The following is a 17,904-nucleotide window of genomic DNA, read 5'->3' as shown; positions in this document are numbered from 1 at the left end:
TTTAGTGTGGGGATGATCCAGGATTATGTTATGACTGATGTATATTGGTTACTCATATATATATATATATATATATATATATATATATATATTTGATCTTTGCAAGGGGAAAGCTACAAGGAATGAGTTTTATGCAATAAATTTAAATTTGTTACAGGTTTTCATGTTCAGTGTAAACAATTTTTCAACTTTGGGTAAAAATACTTGCAACAGCTTAAGGTGACTATATTTTACCTTAGGATAACTGTTGCATGCCAATTTGTGTGTGTATGTAAACACTTCAAAACTGAGTTAAAAGATGCAAATTTAAAATTGGTTTTGTGTCTAATGTGCCCCAGGTTCAGTAAACAAGCAATTATTTAAAATACAAACCAAAACAAAAAACAATTGGTTGGCTTGGTCCTGTTTCTGTGAAGTGATGGTTTCTCTAAGTATTTTGATCGAGAGCCCTGTGTGATATATGAAAAATAATATACGGCTGATATAAGCATCCAATATTTCTGGGTCAGGTACAATACTAGGCTCATGAGGCTCACTTTGAGTAGGGGATAATTATACCACAAAGTGGTAAGCATAAGAGAGAGGTGTGCACTCAGAGAAGGGTACCTAATGACTTGAATTCAGATCTGTATTTGGAGAAAATGAATTGAACTCCAGATTGGTAGCTTTGAGCTCTATGTATTTTATGGTTTTGTGTTAAGGATATGGGTCATCATCCCTAATGACTCATGCATTCCTAATGTAAGGGGAGGGCCATTCCTAGAGGGGAAGCCTCTAGAATCACTGGTCCACTGCCACAAAGGGGCAAATTACCCTTCTGAGAGAAAGGGCATCCTTTATATTTTCACAAGATCATCTTCAGACTAACTGGTTTAAAAAAGCCTTGTGGATGTGTCCACATAACTTAATATCCACTCTATCTAGGACAAGACAAGATCCGTGGAATACTGATTTGGACAACAGACCCAAACAAGGACTGTCTCAGGCAAACAAAAAACATGGAATGTTTTATTTTACTTATGGAATGAAAAGTGCCCTAGGCCTTTAAGAGGTAAGGGTGGGAGGGTTGTTTTGATAGATTCTTCCCTTAGGAGCAAAAAAATGTTAGAAGCCAAAGAAGCTTCTGTTGCTTTTTCAAGAGGACAGTGGGGTTTTAAAGAATTTACAGAGGCCTGAAATCTTTGGCATTTCAATTTTGACTTTTAAAGATTCCGTATTTTGACATTATAATTAATTCCCAATAATTAATTTCCCAATATAACTAAAAGGGTCTTTATATTGGTCTTTAGGGACAGCAAGAAATGAGAGTCTGGGGAAATAATACATCATTCTGTTGTCACTTTGGATGTTGGTGGGGAAAGAGTAATGAAAGGGTTTTTTCCAAGAAAGAACATACTACTTAGCAGCGGGGAGGGGCATGTGGAATTACAAAGAAACATTGGGGACAAAAGAAAAAGGCTTGTGAAATGCCTGACACCAGCGTGATTAATAAGGCCCTGGTTTCTAAGTGACCTCGGGTGACAATCTGCGCTGTGTGAGAGGGTGATTGCTGAGGGCAGCGTCACTTGGTTTTCTGGAACTGGGTTGTCTGTGGGAGTCCAGGGACTGCAGCGTTGGGTCAGCTGACCCCGAGAGCTCTGGAGGGTCCTCGGTGAGATGCAGGACGAAGGCTCCGCGCGCAAAAGGCTGGCCTCGAACACCACCAGCCTGAACCGGGCTTCCGGTCAGGAGCTATCAGTGGGCTACGCTTTCCCCACGACCCCGCCCACTCCTGTCCCAGGCCCGCCCACCCCGCAACCTCTCCCTTAAGTGGGCCAGCCGCTCCCTACTTCCCAGCCGGCGCCGGGAACTCGGGTCGCGGCAAACTTCGGACGCGGGCGGCGCGGGGGGGCGCCCTCTGCGCGTGCGCACGCCGGCTCTCAGCCCCCTCGCCCTGTCCCCTGCGCCGGGACTTGGTACGGCCGGGACGGCGGTTGGCGTCCTCCTGGGCAGCCAGGGGCGGGCTTTTCAAACCTTATCTTCGGCGTTGTGCCGACGGCCCTAGCTGTGGTGCTGGAGATGGAGAGGCACATCCTGAGGGGACACGAGCTCCGCGCGGCGGGGCTTGCGGCCGAGCAGGTGAGTGAGGGAGGGGCCCGGCTTCAGGTCCTCAAGCGGTAGTTTTGTCTGGACGACGGGAAGAGACCCAGTCCGCGTCTCTATTCAGCCGAGGCCAAAAACAAAAGGAAAAAGTAGGCGACTGCACTTTTGGGGCCCTAGTAGACCTTGGAAATCTCCCTATTCCCACCTCCCCAACCCCGCCCCCAGTTTTTTAGGAAGGAAATTGGCCTGGAAGGGGGAAGCCAGTTTTGGGCGCACCTGTCCGTCACCCCTCCTCCCAGGATTGGGACCTTGTCTTTTTGTAAGTGTGGCTGACTCCGGGGACTGGGAGCCCCAGGATTTTCCGGAAGCCCACCCGAGGCCAGTGGAGAACAGTTTGCTTGTTACTAGCTTTGATGTAAAGCACAATTACTGTGGAAGCTGTGTCTACACGCTGTATAAACTTGATGGGGCGGGATGGAGAAGCAAATTGGAACCTCTGAACTTGAGAAACAGTTGGTTTGCTAGTGGATTCTTTTATTATTTCTTGGCATTCATTAAAAGATTATACTTTCCACTCTGAACCTTTAAAGATATTTAGAAGATGGGGCTTAAGAGAAAATTCTGCCTTTGAACTGGATATCCACTTCCAATTTAATCTCCAGTTTTACCTATTTCTGAAATAGGTTAAACCATATGAAATTCCCAGTTTTGTATGTTAGAATTGGTAGACTATTAGCAATTTCGTACCATTAGCAATGGTCCAACCTATTATTTTTTGCTTAGAAACCTATTTTCTTTTCTGGAAATCTTAGAATCCTCAGCAGATACGAAGTTATTAGGAAGTCTTCATAATGGTGTGAAAACTAAAGCATGACATTTAGTCTTTCTCCAGAGAGTGCAGTAACTTTATCAGTAATTTATACTGTTTTATGACAGCATTTAAAAAAACTTCTAACATTTTGATGCACAGTGTTTCTTTTTCTATCTTCTTGTGTACCTCTTTTTTTTTTTTAAACTGTAAATGGTATCCAGCTGGGCCTCTCAATGCTCAGAAGCCAGTAAAGAGGCAAGGTTGGTGGAAAGGAAAGTTGACTTCATTTTGGAGGCCAACAAAGAGTGGGGGAGGGCAGTTGTTATTTAGCCCCTCAGTCTTTCCACTCTTTTGTGACACTATGGACTCTAGCCCACCAGGCTCCTCTATCCTTGGGATTTCTCAGGCAGGAATACTAGAGTGGCTATCTGCTCTACTATTTACTTCTTCAGGGGATCTCCCTGACCCAGGGATCAAACCTGTGTCTCCTGCAAGGGAAGGCAGATTCTTTACCTCTGAGCCACCAGAGAAGCCCTGGGGGAGGGCGGACTCCTATCCAAAGGCTGACTTCACCCCAGTGACAAGCGGCCAAGAGCTTTTATAGGCAGAGGGAGGGGGCTGCATGCAGAAATAGCACAGTCAGCTTTGACAACAGTCATCTTAAACTTGTCATTGGTAGTCTGACCAGTGGCATCTTGATTGTTTTAAGTACAGTTAAACTTCACTTCCAGGGTAGGTTTGTTCCCATTTCTTTGAGACCAGTTCTTGGAGTCATAGCAGCTTCTGTAATGGCTACTGTCTGGTCTTGTATTGACAGTTAGCTTATTCCGCCTGGTTGGGGTTTCAATATCCTTAAGACAGCTCATGGGATATGGCTTAGAATATTATCTGTAGCCCTTGAGAAGGAACTAAATGTCATTGACTTTCCTTACTGACTAAATTATTGATATTGTTGTTTTGTCCTGTTTTCAAGGTTTTCTTTGCTTCTGTATTTTGTTACTTCTCTGATTAAACTTATTGTTTGGCTAAAGGTGTTTCACAGGCAAAAAGGCAGGCTGAGGACGTGGGGGTAGGGACCTTAAGGGTTTTGCTCTGTTTCACTTGTACTAAGTATTTTGTAAAAATTTGACTTCTAGTGAATTGGTGGTTATCTTGAGGCTCTTGCATTTATCACATAGGTGTTGGTGGGGCCAATCAGGTGTATTTCTTGAGCTGTGTGTAGCAGCAATATTTTGGAATGGTACAAAAGAGATGAGAATAAGGTCATAAAAGAAGTTTTATGTGGAATGACAAGAAATACTTAAATATACAAAGGTGAGATTATTTACATGTAGGAAAGTACAATACTTAATGATTTCTTAGGTAGCAACAAATTAAGATAATTGAGTTGTAGAATTCCTTCTGTTTGGATCATGGAGAAAAATTGCAAATAGTAATAGGTTGTAATCTCACAGGAATATTGAGGGTCAGTAAAAAAATTTTATACTTGACTAACACTGAATTTTTGTATTTCCTTTGATATTAATGAACCTGCCATAAGATAGGGATAGGTCCTAAGATTCTGAGATGGTCACTCACTAGTATAACTTCTCTACTTGAACATTAGTTAGCTGTCACTACTCACAGCATAGAATATTGGCTTTGAAGTCCAATTAAGGTAAAATCCAATGCTGCTTGTTGTGTAACCTTGCATAAGTTAGCTGTCTTTTCTAAGTTGCAGTTTCTTCAGTTGTGGAATGGGGAAATCGCTTACTTTACAGAGTTGTTGGAATTTGAGAACCTCTTTATTTAAAGTACTTCATGGACTTTCCTGGTGGCTCAGACGGTAAAAGCGTCTGCCTGCAATGCAGGAGACCCTGGTTTGATCCCTGGGTCAGGAAGATCCCCCTGGAGAAGGAAATGGCACCCCACTCCAGTACTCTTGCCTGGAAAATCCCACGGATGGACAGAGGGACTGATAGGCTACAGTCCATGGGGTCGCAAAGAGTTGGACATGATTGAGGACTTCACTTAAAGTACTTAACAACACTCATACATGCTTGAAAGATGACTGGTTTTGTTACTATCTTTGTTCCATTTATCCAAATAGTTGGGGCAGCCACCTACCTTTTCTTACAAATGTTTAAGCTTTTGCAATCTTTATAAAAATTAAAATTCAAGGCATACTTTCTCATTGCAGAAAAGTAAACATAGAAACATGAATTTATGAACTCTTTCTCCAGTTCCATTCCCCAGAATGAGCATTGTTAACAATTTCCATACTTTTCTCTGTACATAAACAATTCTTAAAATACACACAGTTTCTTTTGGAAAGAATGTATCTGTATATGCCGTTTTGCAGTCTTTTTCATTGTAGGTTCTTGGTTAACATGGTTTAACTATATGCATTGGGTGGGTGTAGGTTCTTTGTGTATTCTTGCAGTTTTGTTTTTTTTACCAGCTGCCAGCTTCGTTTTTCTTTTTTTTAGTTAGTACTTAATTTCACCACTCTGGCATTTTCTTTGTCCTTCCTTTGTGTGCCATTCTAGCTCTTAAAATTTAGTATATTTCTGTTTCCTACATTATCTAAGTTTTCACATTTAAGTCATCTATTTCCTTCTTAGCCTGCCCTATCCATTTAGTCTTATCAACCTATCTTTAAATACTTATGAGATAAGCCTTCTGTTTGACTTGATAGCAAGCCCTTATTTAGAGACATGCTTTTTTTTTTTTTTTCCTAGAAATAACTTTATTTTTAAAAAGTAATATGGAATTATATGAAAGGCAGCAAGCATGTAATACTTGAATAAGACAATTTTCTTAAAAAACTTACACATAAGAAATGTGTATGGTAGAAATTTTAACATTAACAGAATGCATTTAGAAACATTACCAAGAATACAATTTGTAGCCACACCTTTTTTGGTTTCTACTAGTAACGCTTTTTTACCACTTAAGTATGCTGCTGCTGCTGCTGCGTCGCTTCAGTCGTGTCCGACTCTGTGACCCCATAGACGGCAGCCCACCAGGCTCCCCCGTTCCTGGGATTCTCCAGGCAAGAACACTGGAGTGGGTTGCCATTTCCTTCTCCAGAGACATGCTTTTGTCATGTGTCCTAGTCAGTCTTGACTCTACCAATATGATTTTAGTTGCCTACTCTTCCTCTTTGAGGTCAGTAAGCATCACCATGGAATGCTTACTGTCATTACACAATCACTGTTTTCACTGTGGTTACGCATCACCCCTAGTCTCAGAGCGCTTTGAACCCCTTTTCAACTAAAACCAAGTCCTTTGATTCCATGAAGCTTTTCTTGGTTAGAGTAGTTTCCTTGACCTGAGATGTTTTCTCTGCATAAAAGGCATAGATGTGTACTGTACATTCTAGTCTGGTAGTGGTGGTTTAGTCAAGAAGCTGTGTCCGACTCATGATCCCATTGGCTATAGCCCACCAGGCTCCCCTGTCCATGGGACTTCCCAGGCAAGAATACTGGAGTGGGTTGACATTTCCTTCTCCAGGGGATCTTCTTGACCCAGAGATCAAATAGTATATATACTACAGTAAGAGAACTTGCATGGAGAACACAAAACTGGTCCTTTTGTTTCATTAAAAACAGAAGCTAACACAACATTTTAAATCAACTATACTCCAGAAAAAAAAAATACACTTAATTTATCCCACTTGTATCAGCCCTCCAAGATTCACATCCACTCACGTAGAGTAAGGGAGGTAAGGTCACAGTTTACTATGTATGTTAATTTGGCTGGGTTAGGGGTCAGCAAACCTCTTTTGTAAAGGGACACATGGTAAATATTTTCAGCTTTGTGGGCCACATAGTCTCTCTTGAAATTATTCAGTTCTGCCTCTGTAGCTTGAAAGTAGCCATAGACAATAGAAATGGGCGTGACGATGTGCCAGTACAACTTTATTTACAGAAACAGGCACTGGGTTAACTATAGCTGCCTTCTGCTCTAAAGGATGTGTGTGCTCAGTAACTCAGTTGTGACTCTTTGCGACCCCATGGACTGTACATAGTCCACCAAGCTCCTCTGTCCATGGGATTTTCCAGGCAAGAATTCTGAAATGGTTTGCCATTTCTTCTTCCAGGTGATCTTCCTGACCCAGGGATCGAACTTGCATCTCCTGCATTGGCAGGCAGTTTATCACTGAGCCGCTGGGAAGCCTGATCTAAAGGATCAGTTCAGTTCAGTCGCTCAGTCATGTCCGACTCTGTGACCCCATGGACTGCAGCACGCCAAGCTTCCCTGTCCATCACCCAACTCCCGAAGCTTGCTCAAACTCATGTCCATCGAGTTGGTGATGCCATCCCACTGTCTCATCCTCTGTCGTCCCCTTTTCCTCCTGCCTTCAATCTTTCCCAGCATCAGGGTCTTTTCCAATGAGTCCGTCCTTTGCATTAGAATTCTAATATCTGCCAGCTGTATCTAATTTCTTTAATGAACTTTTAATCTTATAAATACTGTAAATTTTTTTTAAGCCCTGACTATACATTTCCTTTCTCCACTCTATCCCAAGCCTCTCCAGTTTTATGAAGTCTTGATCAATAATTGATGAAGAGAGACAATCTTCATTTACAGGATGGAAACCTTAGAAACCAATTCCTAAGTGTTTTTGTGGCCACCTGCTGGTTCCTTAAGGTTTCTGCAATTTTCCAGATTGCTGGGGAATATCAAATAGTCCAGCGCTGGTTCTCTACCTGGACTGTGCACTGAATCACCAAAGGAACTTTAGAAAAAAAATGTGCAGGTTATAATTCCAAAAATCCTAATTGTTTGTTTTTGTTTGCCTGAGGTGATTCTAATATGTAGCCAGCTTTAAGAATGACTGTGCTAGTTCAACTGGCTGCTTCATTCTAGTATTTAAAAAGCAAACTTGAATTTAATGGCACCAGATGGTATTTGTTTATATTTGAGTTGTGGGGTAGTTTTTCATCCTAGTTTCAAGTTGCTCCGTAAGTGCACTCTCCAATACTAACCTGCCTGCCAGAGTTTATTTCTATAGACATGTGGGTCACACAGATAATTCTTAAAATTGATTACTAATTACATTAAAAAAGAATTTACTTTGGGACTGACAAGTCATAAAAAGATGAGATGGAGTTGTTGAAATTCAGTCATGTGTAAAGAAGGAAAAGTAGCAAATGACTACATTTATATAGTACATCAGTTTTGAGTTATGCTACAAAAGAAAGTTTTTATATAGTGATTACATGATGTAATTACAGAACGTAATTAAACAGATCTGTTTTCTGCATGTGAATAGTACGTTTGATGGATTTGGATAGTCAAGTTAAATCATCTGCAATTTTTCTTTTCGAATAATCTTCATAGACTATTGCTCTAACTTTTCTGCTTTTCCTTTTAAAAAGACTGTCTTTTCAGTATCTGAAGCTTTTGTTATTAGATTCATTCATTTTTTGATACAGATTTTATGTCACTTAAAAGGTAAATTATAGCATTCTTTTTTTTTAACCACAGATACCAGGGTGATCTATTTTAGAAGTAGACATACTGAAGCATCAGCATATGTTTGTAGGATAGTAAAAAGTAACTTAGCAACTAAACAACAAAATAAAGGGTGGCCGCTTAGCTCAGTTGGTTAGAGCATGGTGCTGATAACAACAAAATAACGAAGAGTATCTAGTGATTTATAATTTTTTTAAAAGTCACTGAATTAAATCAGCAGAGTACATATCAATTTATAGAATTTTGATGTTATATCTGAAACTTGTTTTTAGAGCCGGGATGTTATAAGATCATTGTACAGAATGAAAGAAAGACTTTCAGAAATAAAATAATTTAGTAGTTTCATGGTGACTCTTAAAACTAAAATAAATATATACAAAACTGTGTTTTAAATCTCTGGTCCAGGAAGCTAAAGCTCCTGACATTTTCTTAGTACAGTGCTTTTACTCTCTTGCTTCTGAGATTTTATTTACATTGCTTACTCTAACAAATAGCCTGTTAATCTTTCTGCTGCTAAACCTTAGTTCCTTTGTTCAGCATCTGTTCTTTTAGAAAGTTTTTCCTTGGTTAATTCAGTATCATCAGTTAACATCTTGCCATTTCACAGTGCAACTTACATGAAACATACATATGCTATACTGTTCACCTTGGTTATATTTTTGCATTAGTTTCCTGAGGTTGCCATAACACGGTATGAAAATTGAATGGCTTAAAACAACAGAAATTTTTTCTGTCATAGTTCTGGAGTCCGGAAGTATCTGCAGGGCTGTGTTCCTGCTGAAGGGACTAGAGAAGAATCTGTCCTTACCTTTTCCAGCTTCTGATGGTTGCTGGCAATATTGGTGTTCCTTGGCTTGTAGACTCATTACTGCAGTCTTTACCTGCATCTTCACATAGAGTTCTCTGTGTCCCTCTGTTTCTCCACCTGACTTTGCTATGAGGCCAATAGTCATTGGATTTAGGGTCAAAATGAATCTTGTATGACCTCATCTTAACTAATTACATCCACAAAACTGTGCAGATAAGGGCAGTTCTGAGGTTCTGGGAGGACAAGAATGTTTGGGGGACACTATTCAACCTTGTACAATTACAGTAAAAATATGTAGTATTTCTCACTTTTGTTTCTGTTCTGTTTTTCTAGTTTATAAAGGCTCCCTAATAAAGCAAGAAATTAAGATTTTGCAGAGAGTATTTAACAATTTTTATGCTATCATACATTAAAACTTTATTACTTTGCTGATATAAAGTTATAATACTAGATAGTACATTTTTCATTTGTTAGGAATAAAAAGAAATGTTATTCTGTGTTTTGCTGCCTTGTAAAATGCTTTTTTTTCTTCTGTCTTTTCTAAGGACTGCAGCATTCAAGAAAAAATAGATTTGGAAATTCGAATACGAGAAGGAATATGGAAACTCCTTTCTTTGAGCACTCAAAAAGGCCAGATTTTGCAGGCAGTTAAGAATCTTATGGTGTGCAATGCTCGAATAATGGCTTACACATTGGAGCTGCAGAAGTTAGAAGAGCAGATTGCAAATCAAGCTGGAAAATGGTTAGTGGCATTGTTTACCCATGGTTTTTAATGTACTTAAATATTTACATTAAAAACACTGTGTGATTTAACCTTAAATTTAATCTAAAATGTCAAATCACCAAAGCTTTTAAAAAATACACTGAAGTAGCCTCTAGTATCATAAACATTTTGACAGTAGGGCTCAGAGTAAACTTACTATTAAGGCAGCAGTTTTTACTGGGCAGTTTTATTGTGTTCATTACTTGAAGGTTGTAAAATGAAGTGGTTAAGAAGCAAGGAGTGAGGAAATATTTTAAGAAGGATCAAGATTGATACTAGAATATTAATGTGTACAAATGTAAATTTTAAAAAGCTAATTACTTAAACTGATAAAAAGGTACTATCTGAGAGAAAGGGAAACTTAGGTATAGAAATTGAAATGAGTGGGCAACAGAATTAAAGCTATGACTAGAATTAAAGATATCAGTGGGAGGGAACTTAAAAATCAGCAAGCACATTCCTTTCATGTGCTGAGTGTAAGTTCTAGTGAAGCAAGTTACTCAGCTCAAGGACATATTTGAACTAGTGACAGAAGCTAATGAGCGGTTACTTATGATTTGCTAAGTAGCTCCTGGTTCTTGTTCTCTCTGTCGATTTGTGCCACCTTTTACAGTGCCAAGTCTTATTTGGACCTTAGAATTGACTCAATTTAGTGACTAGACACTGTCTTCCTTTATCATATAAATGGTTTTACATTATCCATGGTTAATCATTGTTAAAGCTATAGCGCTATTTAAAAGTTTCTTTTTAGACATTAGTAGCCATTGATTTGGTTGTTCATAGTACTCCTCCATGAAATTCTTGAAAAGTAAGGTAAAGTCACAGGTCAGAGAAAGAGATTTCTGTAAAAATAGAATATTGATGAAATCATATAATAAATACTTATGTACAAAGTATTGTATTTATTAGCTTTATTCCCTTGGGATAGCTGTTTAATCTGTTTAATTTCTGTAGTAAAGAAAAATTTCTTTTCTACAGTTGACAGAATATTTACATTTTGAAAATTAAGATATATATTAAAAACCTAAAAATCTTTTTATATAATTAGTATTCACAGTATGTCAAATAATTTTCACTATTATTTATCCCTGGTATTATAAAATGAAATTATTCCAGTATCATAATCTAGGAAAATATTTTTCAGGTACACATAACACTGGAATAAGTCTGTGCTTCCCAAATGAGCCAAATGTATTACTTAGAGTACATGATTATGTGTCAGAAGACATGCAAAGCCAAAGAGTAACTATGGCATATCTTTTTGTAGCATGAATTTTTAAGATAAAGTGTGAGAAATTTAGAAGTGTGGCTTAGTTTTGTATTATGCTACTCACAGGGGTATATATTCCTTCTAGCAATATTTTGTCAGGGAGGATTTATAACAATATTTTGTTTAGGAGGATTGTTTAAGTGGAAAAGTTTGAGAAGCACTGGATTTTAAGTATAGTATTTATAACAATATTTTGTCAAGGAGGATTGTTTAAGTGGGAAAGTTTGAGAAGCATTGGTTTTTAAGTACAGGCATGCTCAGTCATGTCCAACTCTTTGGGACCCTATGGACTATAGCCCGCCAGGCTCCTCTGTCCATGGGATTTTCCAGGCAAGAATACTGGAGTGGGTTGCCATTTCCTGCTCCACAGGATCTTCCCGACCCAGGGATCTAACCTGCGGCTCTTGCATCTTCTTTACCACTGGGCCACCTGGGAAGCTGGTTTAAGTACAATATGGGACTAAACCCTCAATATTTTGTCATCACTCACAGTTACATAGAATGTTCCTCTGGGAATCACATCTGCCCTTCATATTTATGTTCTTTAAATATTTATAATGATTTGTGAACTGGCCATTTTATTAATTTGACTGTACAGCTTTCCTGAAGTTGCTGATTTGTAAAAATGTTAAATTATCTTAATCCCTGTTGGATTTATATAACAAAGATAAGAAAAAATATCTGGGAACTCTCACCTGAAAATGTGTACAACTTTCAATTTCTTTACTGATTATCTTTGATAAAAATAGCTTTGATGGTATATTTCTTTTATATTTCAACATTTATATTTATCACTCATATAGAAACATTGCATCCGTTAATTATTATTTCTTTAAAAGTCTGAATATTCTATATGAATTATTTTGTTTATAACTTCTTTTTGTTATGTGCACATATAACCCGAGGTCACTGATCAAATGTAACTGAAAATTACCGTACTTTTTTCCTTATTACATAAAAGAACATAAAAGAATCTAAAGATAAAATAGAATCCCATGATAGATTTTTTAGTTTCTTGAAGAAAGTTATGTAAATTATGCCATTTGATTAATCAATCCAGTATTTATCAAATATCTACTACTTGTAGAACATTTACTAAATATTGTGCTAGTGTATTCAAATTCAAAAAACAGAATTTGTCAAAATGTGAGTATATTTGTATATTCAGCAGTCAAATAATTTACCTTCAGAGACTCAGCAGTCTGTGCCTTTCTTTGTTTTGGTGGTCTTCAAGGTAGAAAAGTATTCCAGTTTTACTTTGCTGCCAGAACTTAAATAGCACTTTGATGAGTCTACTGCCTAACACTAGTCTACCTTCTCTAAAATTTTATGATAAAATGTCAGAAAATTAATAGACTACATCTAGAGTTTTTCAAAGAAGAGTTAAATCACTATAAAATGGTATAGTTAAGGAAGGTCTAATGGAAAAATTGGATAGATAGAGTTTGGTTTGTTGAGTAGGAAGAAAGCAGGATTCTAAGAAAGAAAAATCTCAAAAGTTTAGGATGAAAGATAAGCATGAATTATTCAGTTGCAGTGAAAAGATGTGTTTGGATGAAGCTGAAGCTCAAGCCAAAGTAGGAAAGGATGTGGATAGCAAAGAATCAAGAAAGTTTACAGTGATAGGAGTTTAATTGGTATTTCCTGATAGTCTTTCCAGCTGGCATATTCTGTGCCAGGGCGTTTATAAATAGCACATCACAAGCTGAGAAAGGTATGAACTACTTTATTGAAGATTTGGGATAGGGACTTAGAAATATTAAGTAACTGTTTCAAAGGGCACCCAGTGTGGGATAATAACCCAAATGACTTAAAAGCCAGAGAAAACTTAACCCTCCTCAAAGAAGCCATCTACTCTGTACTACCCCAAGCTGCTCTAGTAAGTTATTTGAGGGCTTTATGTTTATTTCATTGTTTGCTTATCTTTTATCATTTTATTTTCAGCAAGAGAGAGGTATGATAAAATGGATTTTTCGGAAGGTTATCTGGCAAACTATTGAAAAGGATGGTGAGACAAAATGATTGAAGTAATCAATTTTTAAGGGAAATATTTAAGAACAAAGAGTCGGATACGATTGAGCAACTGAACAACAAATTTAAGAACAGGCAGATGAAGTGATCAAATAAGTAACTTTTGATGAGAGTTTTATAAAAACTAGTACATGAGTTTTGGATTTTTCTGATAGATATTCACACGAGGTGCTCTCTACACAGAAACAACCGTTCTGCAAACAGTTTCAGCTATTTCTTAATTTATTAGCAATTGTCTTGTAAGTAAACAAATAGTCTTGCTTCATTTTACAGTCTGGTTAACTGAGGTTTCAAGAAACAATTAAGCCCTAATGCCCTAAGACATGCATTCTATACAGTGACTTCTGTATATGTGGAATAGTGCTAGTTTGGTACCATTCTTAGGAGAACTGAGAAAATAGTAGTCGTTTTTTGGTTTAGTTGAGGAACCCTACTTGATAAATCAGTGATACAGTCGTATCATTTGTTCTTTCTTTAACCGCCTGGGAATATTGGTAACTGGTTAAATGTTCCCTTACTATGATGGTCTAATAATGTAACAGAAGCTTGTTCTCTTTAACTTCTGGTATATTATCCATTTTTTACATCTAGATATGCAAAATATGTTTAGGTTTGTGTAAAATTCATAGTAGAGTCAGAGTGACTCAGGAAAAAGTGAAGGAACTTCCCTGGTTAAGAATCGACCTGCCTGTGCAGGGGATACGGGTTCAGTCGAAATCCCACATGCTTCAGAGCAACTGAGCCCATGTGCCACAGCTCCTGAGCCTGTGCTCTAGAGCCCAGGAACCCACGATACCTGAGGTCTGGGAGCCCTGGAGCCTGTGCTCTGCAACAAGAGAAGTCACCAGAATGAAAAAGCCCATGCACCTCAATGAAGTGTAGCCCCCACTTGCCACACTAGAGAAAGCCTGTGCGCAGCAATGAAGACCCAGTGCAGACCCTCCACCCTCCAAAAAAGTGGAATATAGAAAGCTTTCTAGGTTGAGTAGACAGTAGCTAGTAGGGGTGAGAGGTAGAGCGTGGACAGCTTGCTACCTTAGTTTAGAGAATAGGATTGCTTGTTTACACCAGTCTGTCAATATGTTAATCTTTTAATTGGTGAGTAAAACTCACCACCTTTTCCTGTATGTTATAGCTGTGCGTGTGTGCGCGTGCACACGCGCGCAATGTGAATTGTGCCTAGTTTGTTGCAATGTTCTGACCGCTATGCCAGACTCCTCTGTCTATGGAATTTTCCAGGCAAGAATACTGGAGTGGGTTGCCATCTTCCCAACCCAGGGATCAAACCTGTGTCTCTTACGTGTCCTGCGTTATCAGGTGGATTCTTTAGCACTGTGCCACCTGGGAAGCCCGTATAGCCATAAAGAATTGCTTATATTGGTTCACTTCTTAAAGACAGCTAATGGTTTCCATTTACTAAAATTCTTTAGATAACACTACATGCCACGATTTTTGTGGTCTGATCTCAAACTACTTCCATGATAGTTTATAAATTAGTTTGTTAATTTCTGCTTCACAAATTTATTTCAGCCAAATGCTTGGTCTGTATCCCCCAAACGGTTTTTGAATTTTCCTGCCCCTGTTTTTGTTTATACTGAAGTGTCCCATCTTCTATTTCCATTTTACAGACCTTTTTTATTCTGCCATACCTTACTTGCATCATCAAAGTTTCCTTCATAAGTGAGTTAAAAAAAAATGATTTCTTACTTATGCTCACAGTAAGGACTCAAAAAATGATTATTTGCTTTCTCTTAGTTCTAGTAACATTTGAACCATGAATATCTCACTGTAACATACTATATTCTCTTTGGAATATGTATTTTCAATTACATGATAAACTTTTGGAGACGGGGACAATGTCTGGTTCATACTTATTGGTGAAATAGAAATGATGCCTAGATCTTGAAGGCAATTCAACTGCTGTTGATTCTTTTCTCTTTCTTCTTTGTATCCCCCAGAACACCTAATGATGAATGAATGAAAGTCGCTCAGTTGTGTTCGACTCTTTGAGACCCCATGACTATACAGTCCAAGGAATTCTCTAGGCCAGAATACTGGAGTGGGTAGCTTTTCCCTTCTCCAGGGGATCTTCCCAACCCAGGGATCGAACCCCAGTCTCTCGCACTGTAGGCAGATTCTTTATTAGCTGAGCCACAAGGGAAGCCCAGAACACCCAATAGTGCCGTATAAGTATTTAAGAACAGTTTAATTTGTGCTTCATTATGTTTTGTGTCATTCTCCCTTCCATGTGTATGATGAACAAATAAGGCTTATAATTTAATAATTGTTAATTATATGGCAGTTACTTCTTATTCTTCTTGTTACTTTATTCCATGTTCTTAGGTTCTTATGTTTTTGCTTGCCATGTTCTCGGTTGTCCTTTTTTATTCTCTACTTTGTTAACTTTTCTAAAATCAATTTTTATTGTGAAATTTCATATGTAAAAACTTATAAGCATAGTATGATAGACATCATCTTTATTCTCCACCTGAAGTTTGCCAAATATGTTTGCTCTTTCTCCGTCTTTATCTTTGTACTCATATACACGTGCATGCCTGCATGTGCACACATGCACATTTTTCTTTTTCTACTCATACACACACATATGCATGCATATGCACACATGCACATTTTTCTTTGTGTTGAACCATTTGAAAATAAGTTGCAGACAACATGGGATGTATATTTAAATAGTTCAGCATGTATCATCTAAAAACAAGAACATTTTCCTACATAACCAAAGTATGATTATCATATGTAAAATACTGACAGGAATTCCATAATAATCAACTAATATTCAGTCAATATTCAGTTTATCCTAGTTGTCAAAAACAAAATTCTTTATAATTGTTTTTCCCAAACCAGAATTCAATCAAGATTCATTTGATTATGTCTCTTTAGTTTCTTTAATCATTTTTACCATTTTCTAAAAACTTGTCATTGATGCTTTGAAGAGTCTAGGCTTTAAAAAATATCCTCAATGGATAAGGAAGCTGTGGTACATATACACCATGGAATATTACTCAGCCATTAAAAAGAATTCGTTTGAATCAGTTCTAATGAGATGGATGAAACTGGAGCCCATTATACAGAGTGAAGTAAGCCAGAAAGATAAAGACCAATACAATATACTAACGCATATATATGGAATTTAGAAAGATGGTAACGATAACCCTATATGCAAAACAGAAAAAGAGATACAGATGTACAGAACAGACTTTTGGACGCTGTGGGAGAAGGCGAGGGTGGGATGTTTTGAGAGAACAGCATCAAAACATATATATTATCAAGGGTGAAATAGATCACAAGCCCAGGTTGGATGCATGAGACAAATGCTCGGGGCTGGTGCAGTGGGAAGACCCAGAGGGATGGAGTGGGGAGGGAGATGGGAGGGGGTATTGGGATGGGGAACACATGTAAATCCATGGCTGATTCATGTCAATGTATGGCAAAAACCACTACAATATTATAAAGTAATTAGCCTACAACTAATAAAAATAAATGGGAAAAGAAAAAAAAAATATCCTCTAAAAATATTCTGCATTTTATATTTGTCTGTATAGGGGAGGGAAAAATTTTCCATTTGCCCCTCATTTCTTTTGACAGGTCTAATACAAGACAGATTAGTAAGAGAAAAACAAATTTAATTGTGTATATATGGTGGTCCCATACCAGACCACCTGACCTGCCTCTTAAGAAACCTGTCTGCAGGTCAGGAAGCAATAGTTAGAACTGGACATGGAACAACAGACTGATTCCAAATAGGAAAAGCAGTACGTCAAGGCTGTATATTGTCACCCTGCTTATTTAACGTACATGCAGAGTACATCATAAGAAATGCTGGGCTGGAGGAAGTACAAGCTGGAATCAAGATTGCTGGGAGAAATATCAATAACCGCAGATATGCTGATGACACCACCCTTATGGGAGAAAGTGAAGAAGAACTAAAGAGCCTCTTGATGAAAATGAAAGAGGAGAGTGAGAAAGTTGGCTTAAAGCTCAACATTCAGAAAAGTAAAATCATGGCATCTGGTCCCATCATTTCATGGCAAATAGATGGGGAAACAGTGGCTGTTTCCCCATCTATTTATTTTTTGGGTTCCAAAATCACTGCAGATGGTGACTGCAGCCATGAAATTAAAAGACACTTACTCCTTGGAAGGAAAGTTATGACCAACCTAGACAGCATATTAAAAAGCAGAGACATTACTTTGCCAACAAAGGTCTGTCTAGTCAAGGCTATGGCTTTTCCACTGGTCATGTATGGATGTGAGAGTTGGACTATAAAAGAAAGCTGAGCACCAAAGAATTGATGCTTTTGAACTGTGGTGTTGGAGAAGACTCTTGAGAGTCCCTTGGACTGCAAGGAGATCCAACCAGTCCTTCCTAAAGGAGATCAGTCCTGGGTGTTCATCGGAAGGACCCACGCTGAAGCTGAAACTCCAATACTTTGGCCACCTGATGCGAAGGGCTGACTCATTTGAAAAGACCCTGATGTTGGGAATGATTGAGGGCAGGAGGAGAAGGGGACGACAGAGGATGAGATGTCTGGATGGCATCACTGACTCGATGGACATGGGTTTAGGTAGACTCCGGGAGTTGGTGATGGACAGGGAGACCTGGCACGCTGTGGTTCATGGGGTTGCAGAGTTGGACACGACTGAGCAACTGCCCTG

The 17,904-nt window shown here is 38.4% G+C and overlaps 1 protein-coding gene across 2 annotated transcripts in view; it reads left to right on the top strand.

The window, feature by feature from the left end:
- Positions 1-1,927: 1,927 nt before the first annotated feature.
- The window catches only part of RTKN2 (rhotekin 2), a 102,058-nt gene continuing 86,081 nt past the window's right edge, over positions 1,928-17,904 (top strand). The window contains exons 1-2 of one of the 2 annotated variants that reach the window (XM_061161609.1): positions 1,928-2,118; positions 9,710-9,906. In XM_061161609.1, the coding sequence (XP_061017592.1) occupies positions 2,059-2,118; positions 9,710-9,906 (257 nt within the window). In that variant the 5' untranslated portion in view covers positions 1,928-2,058. The remainder of the gene's footprint in view (positions 2,119-9,709; positions 9,907-17,904) is intronic. The other variant, XM_061161610.1, reaches the window with a different exon arrangement.

Source organism: Dama dama, chromosome 15, assembly GCF_033118175.1.
Source record: "Dama dama isolate Ldn47 chromosome 15, ASM3311817v1, whole genome shotgun sequence".
In the NCBI taxonomy this organism is placed as follows: Eukaryota; Metazoa; Chordata; class Mammalia; order Artiodactyla; family Cervidae; genus Dama; species Dama dama.
Note: the sequence above shows the minus strand (reverse complement) of the source record. Positions and strands in the feature narration are given on the sequence as shown.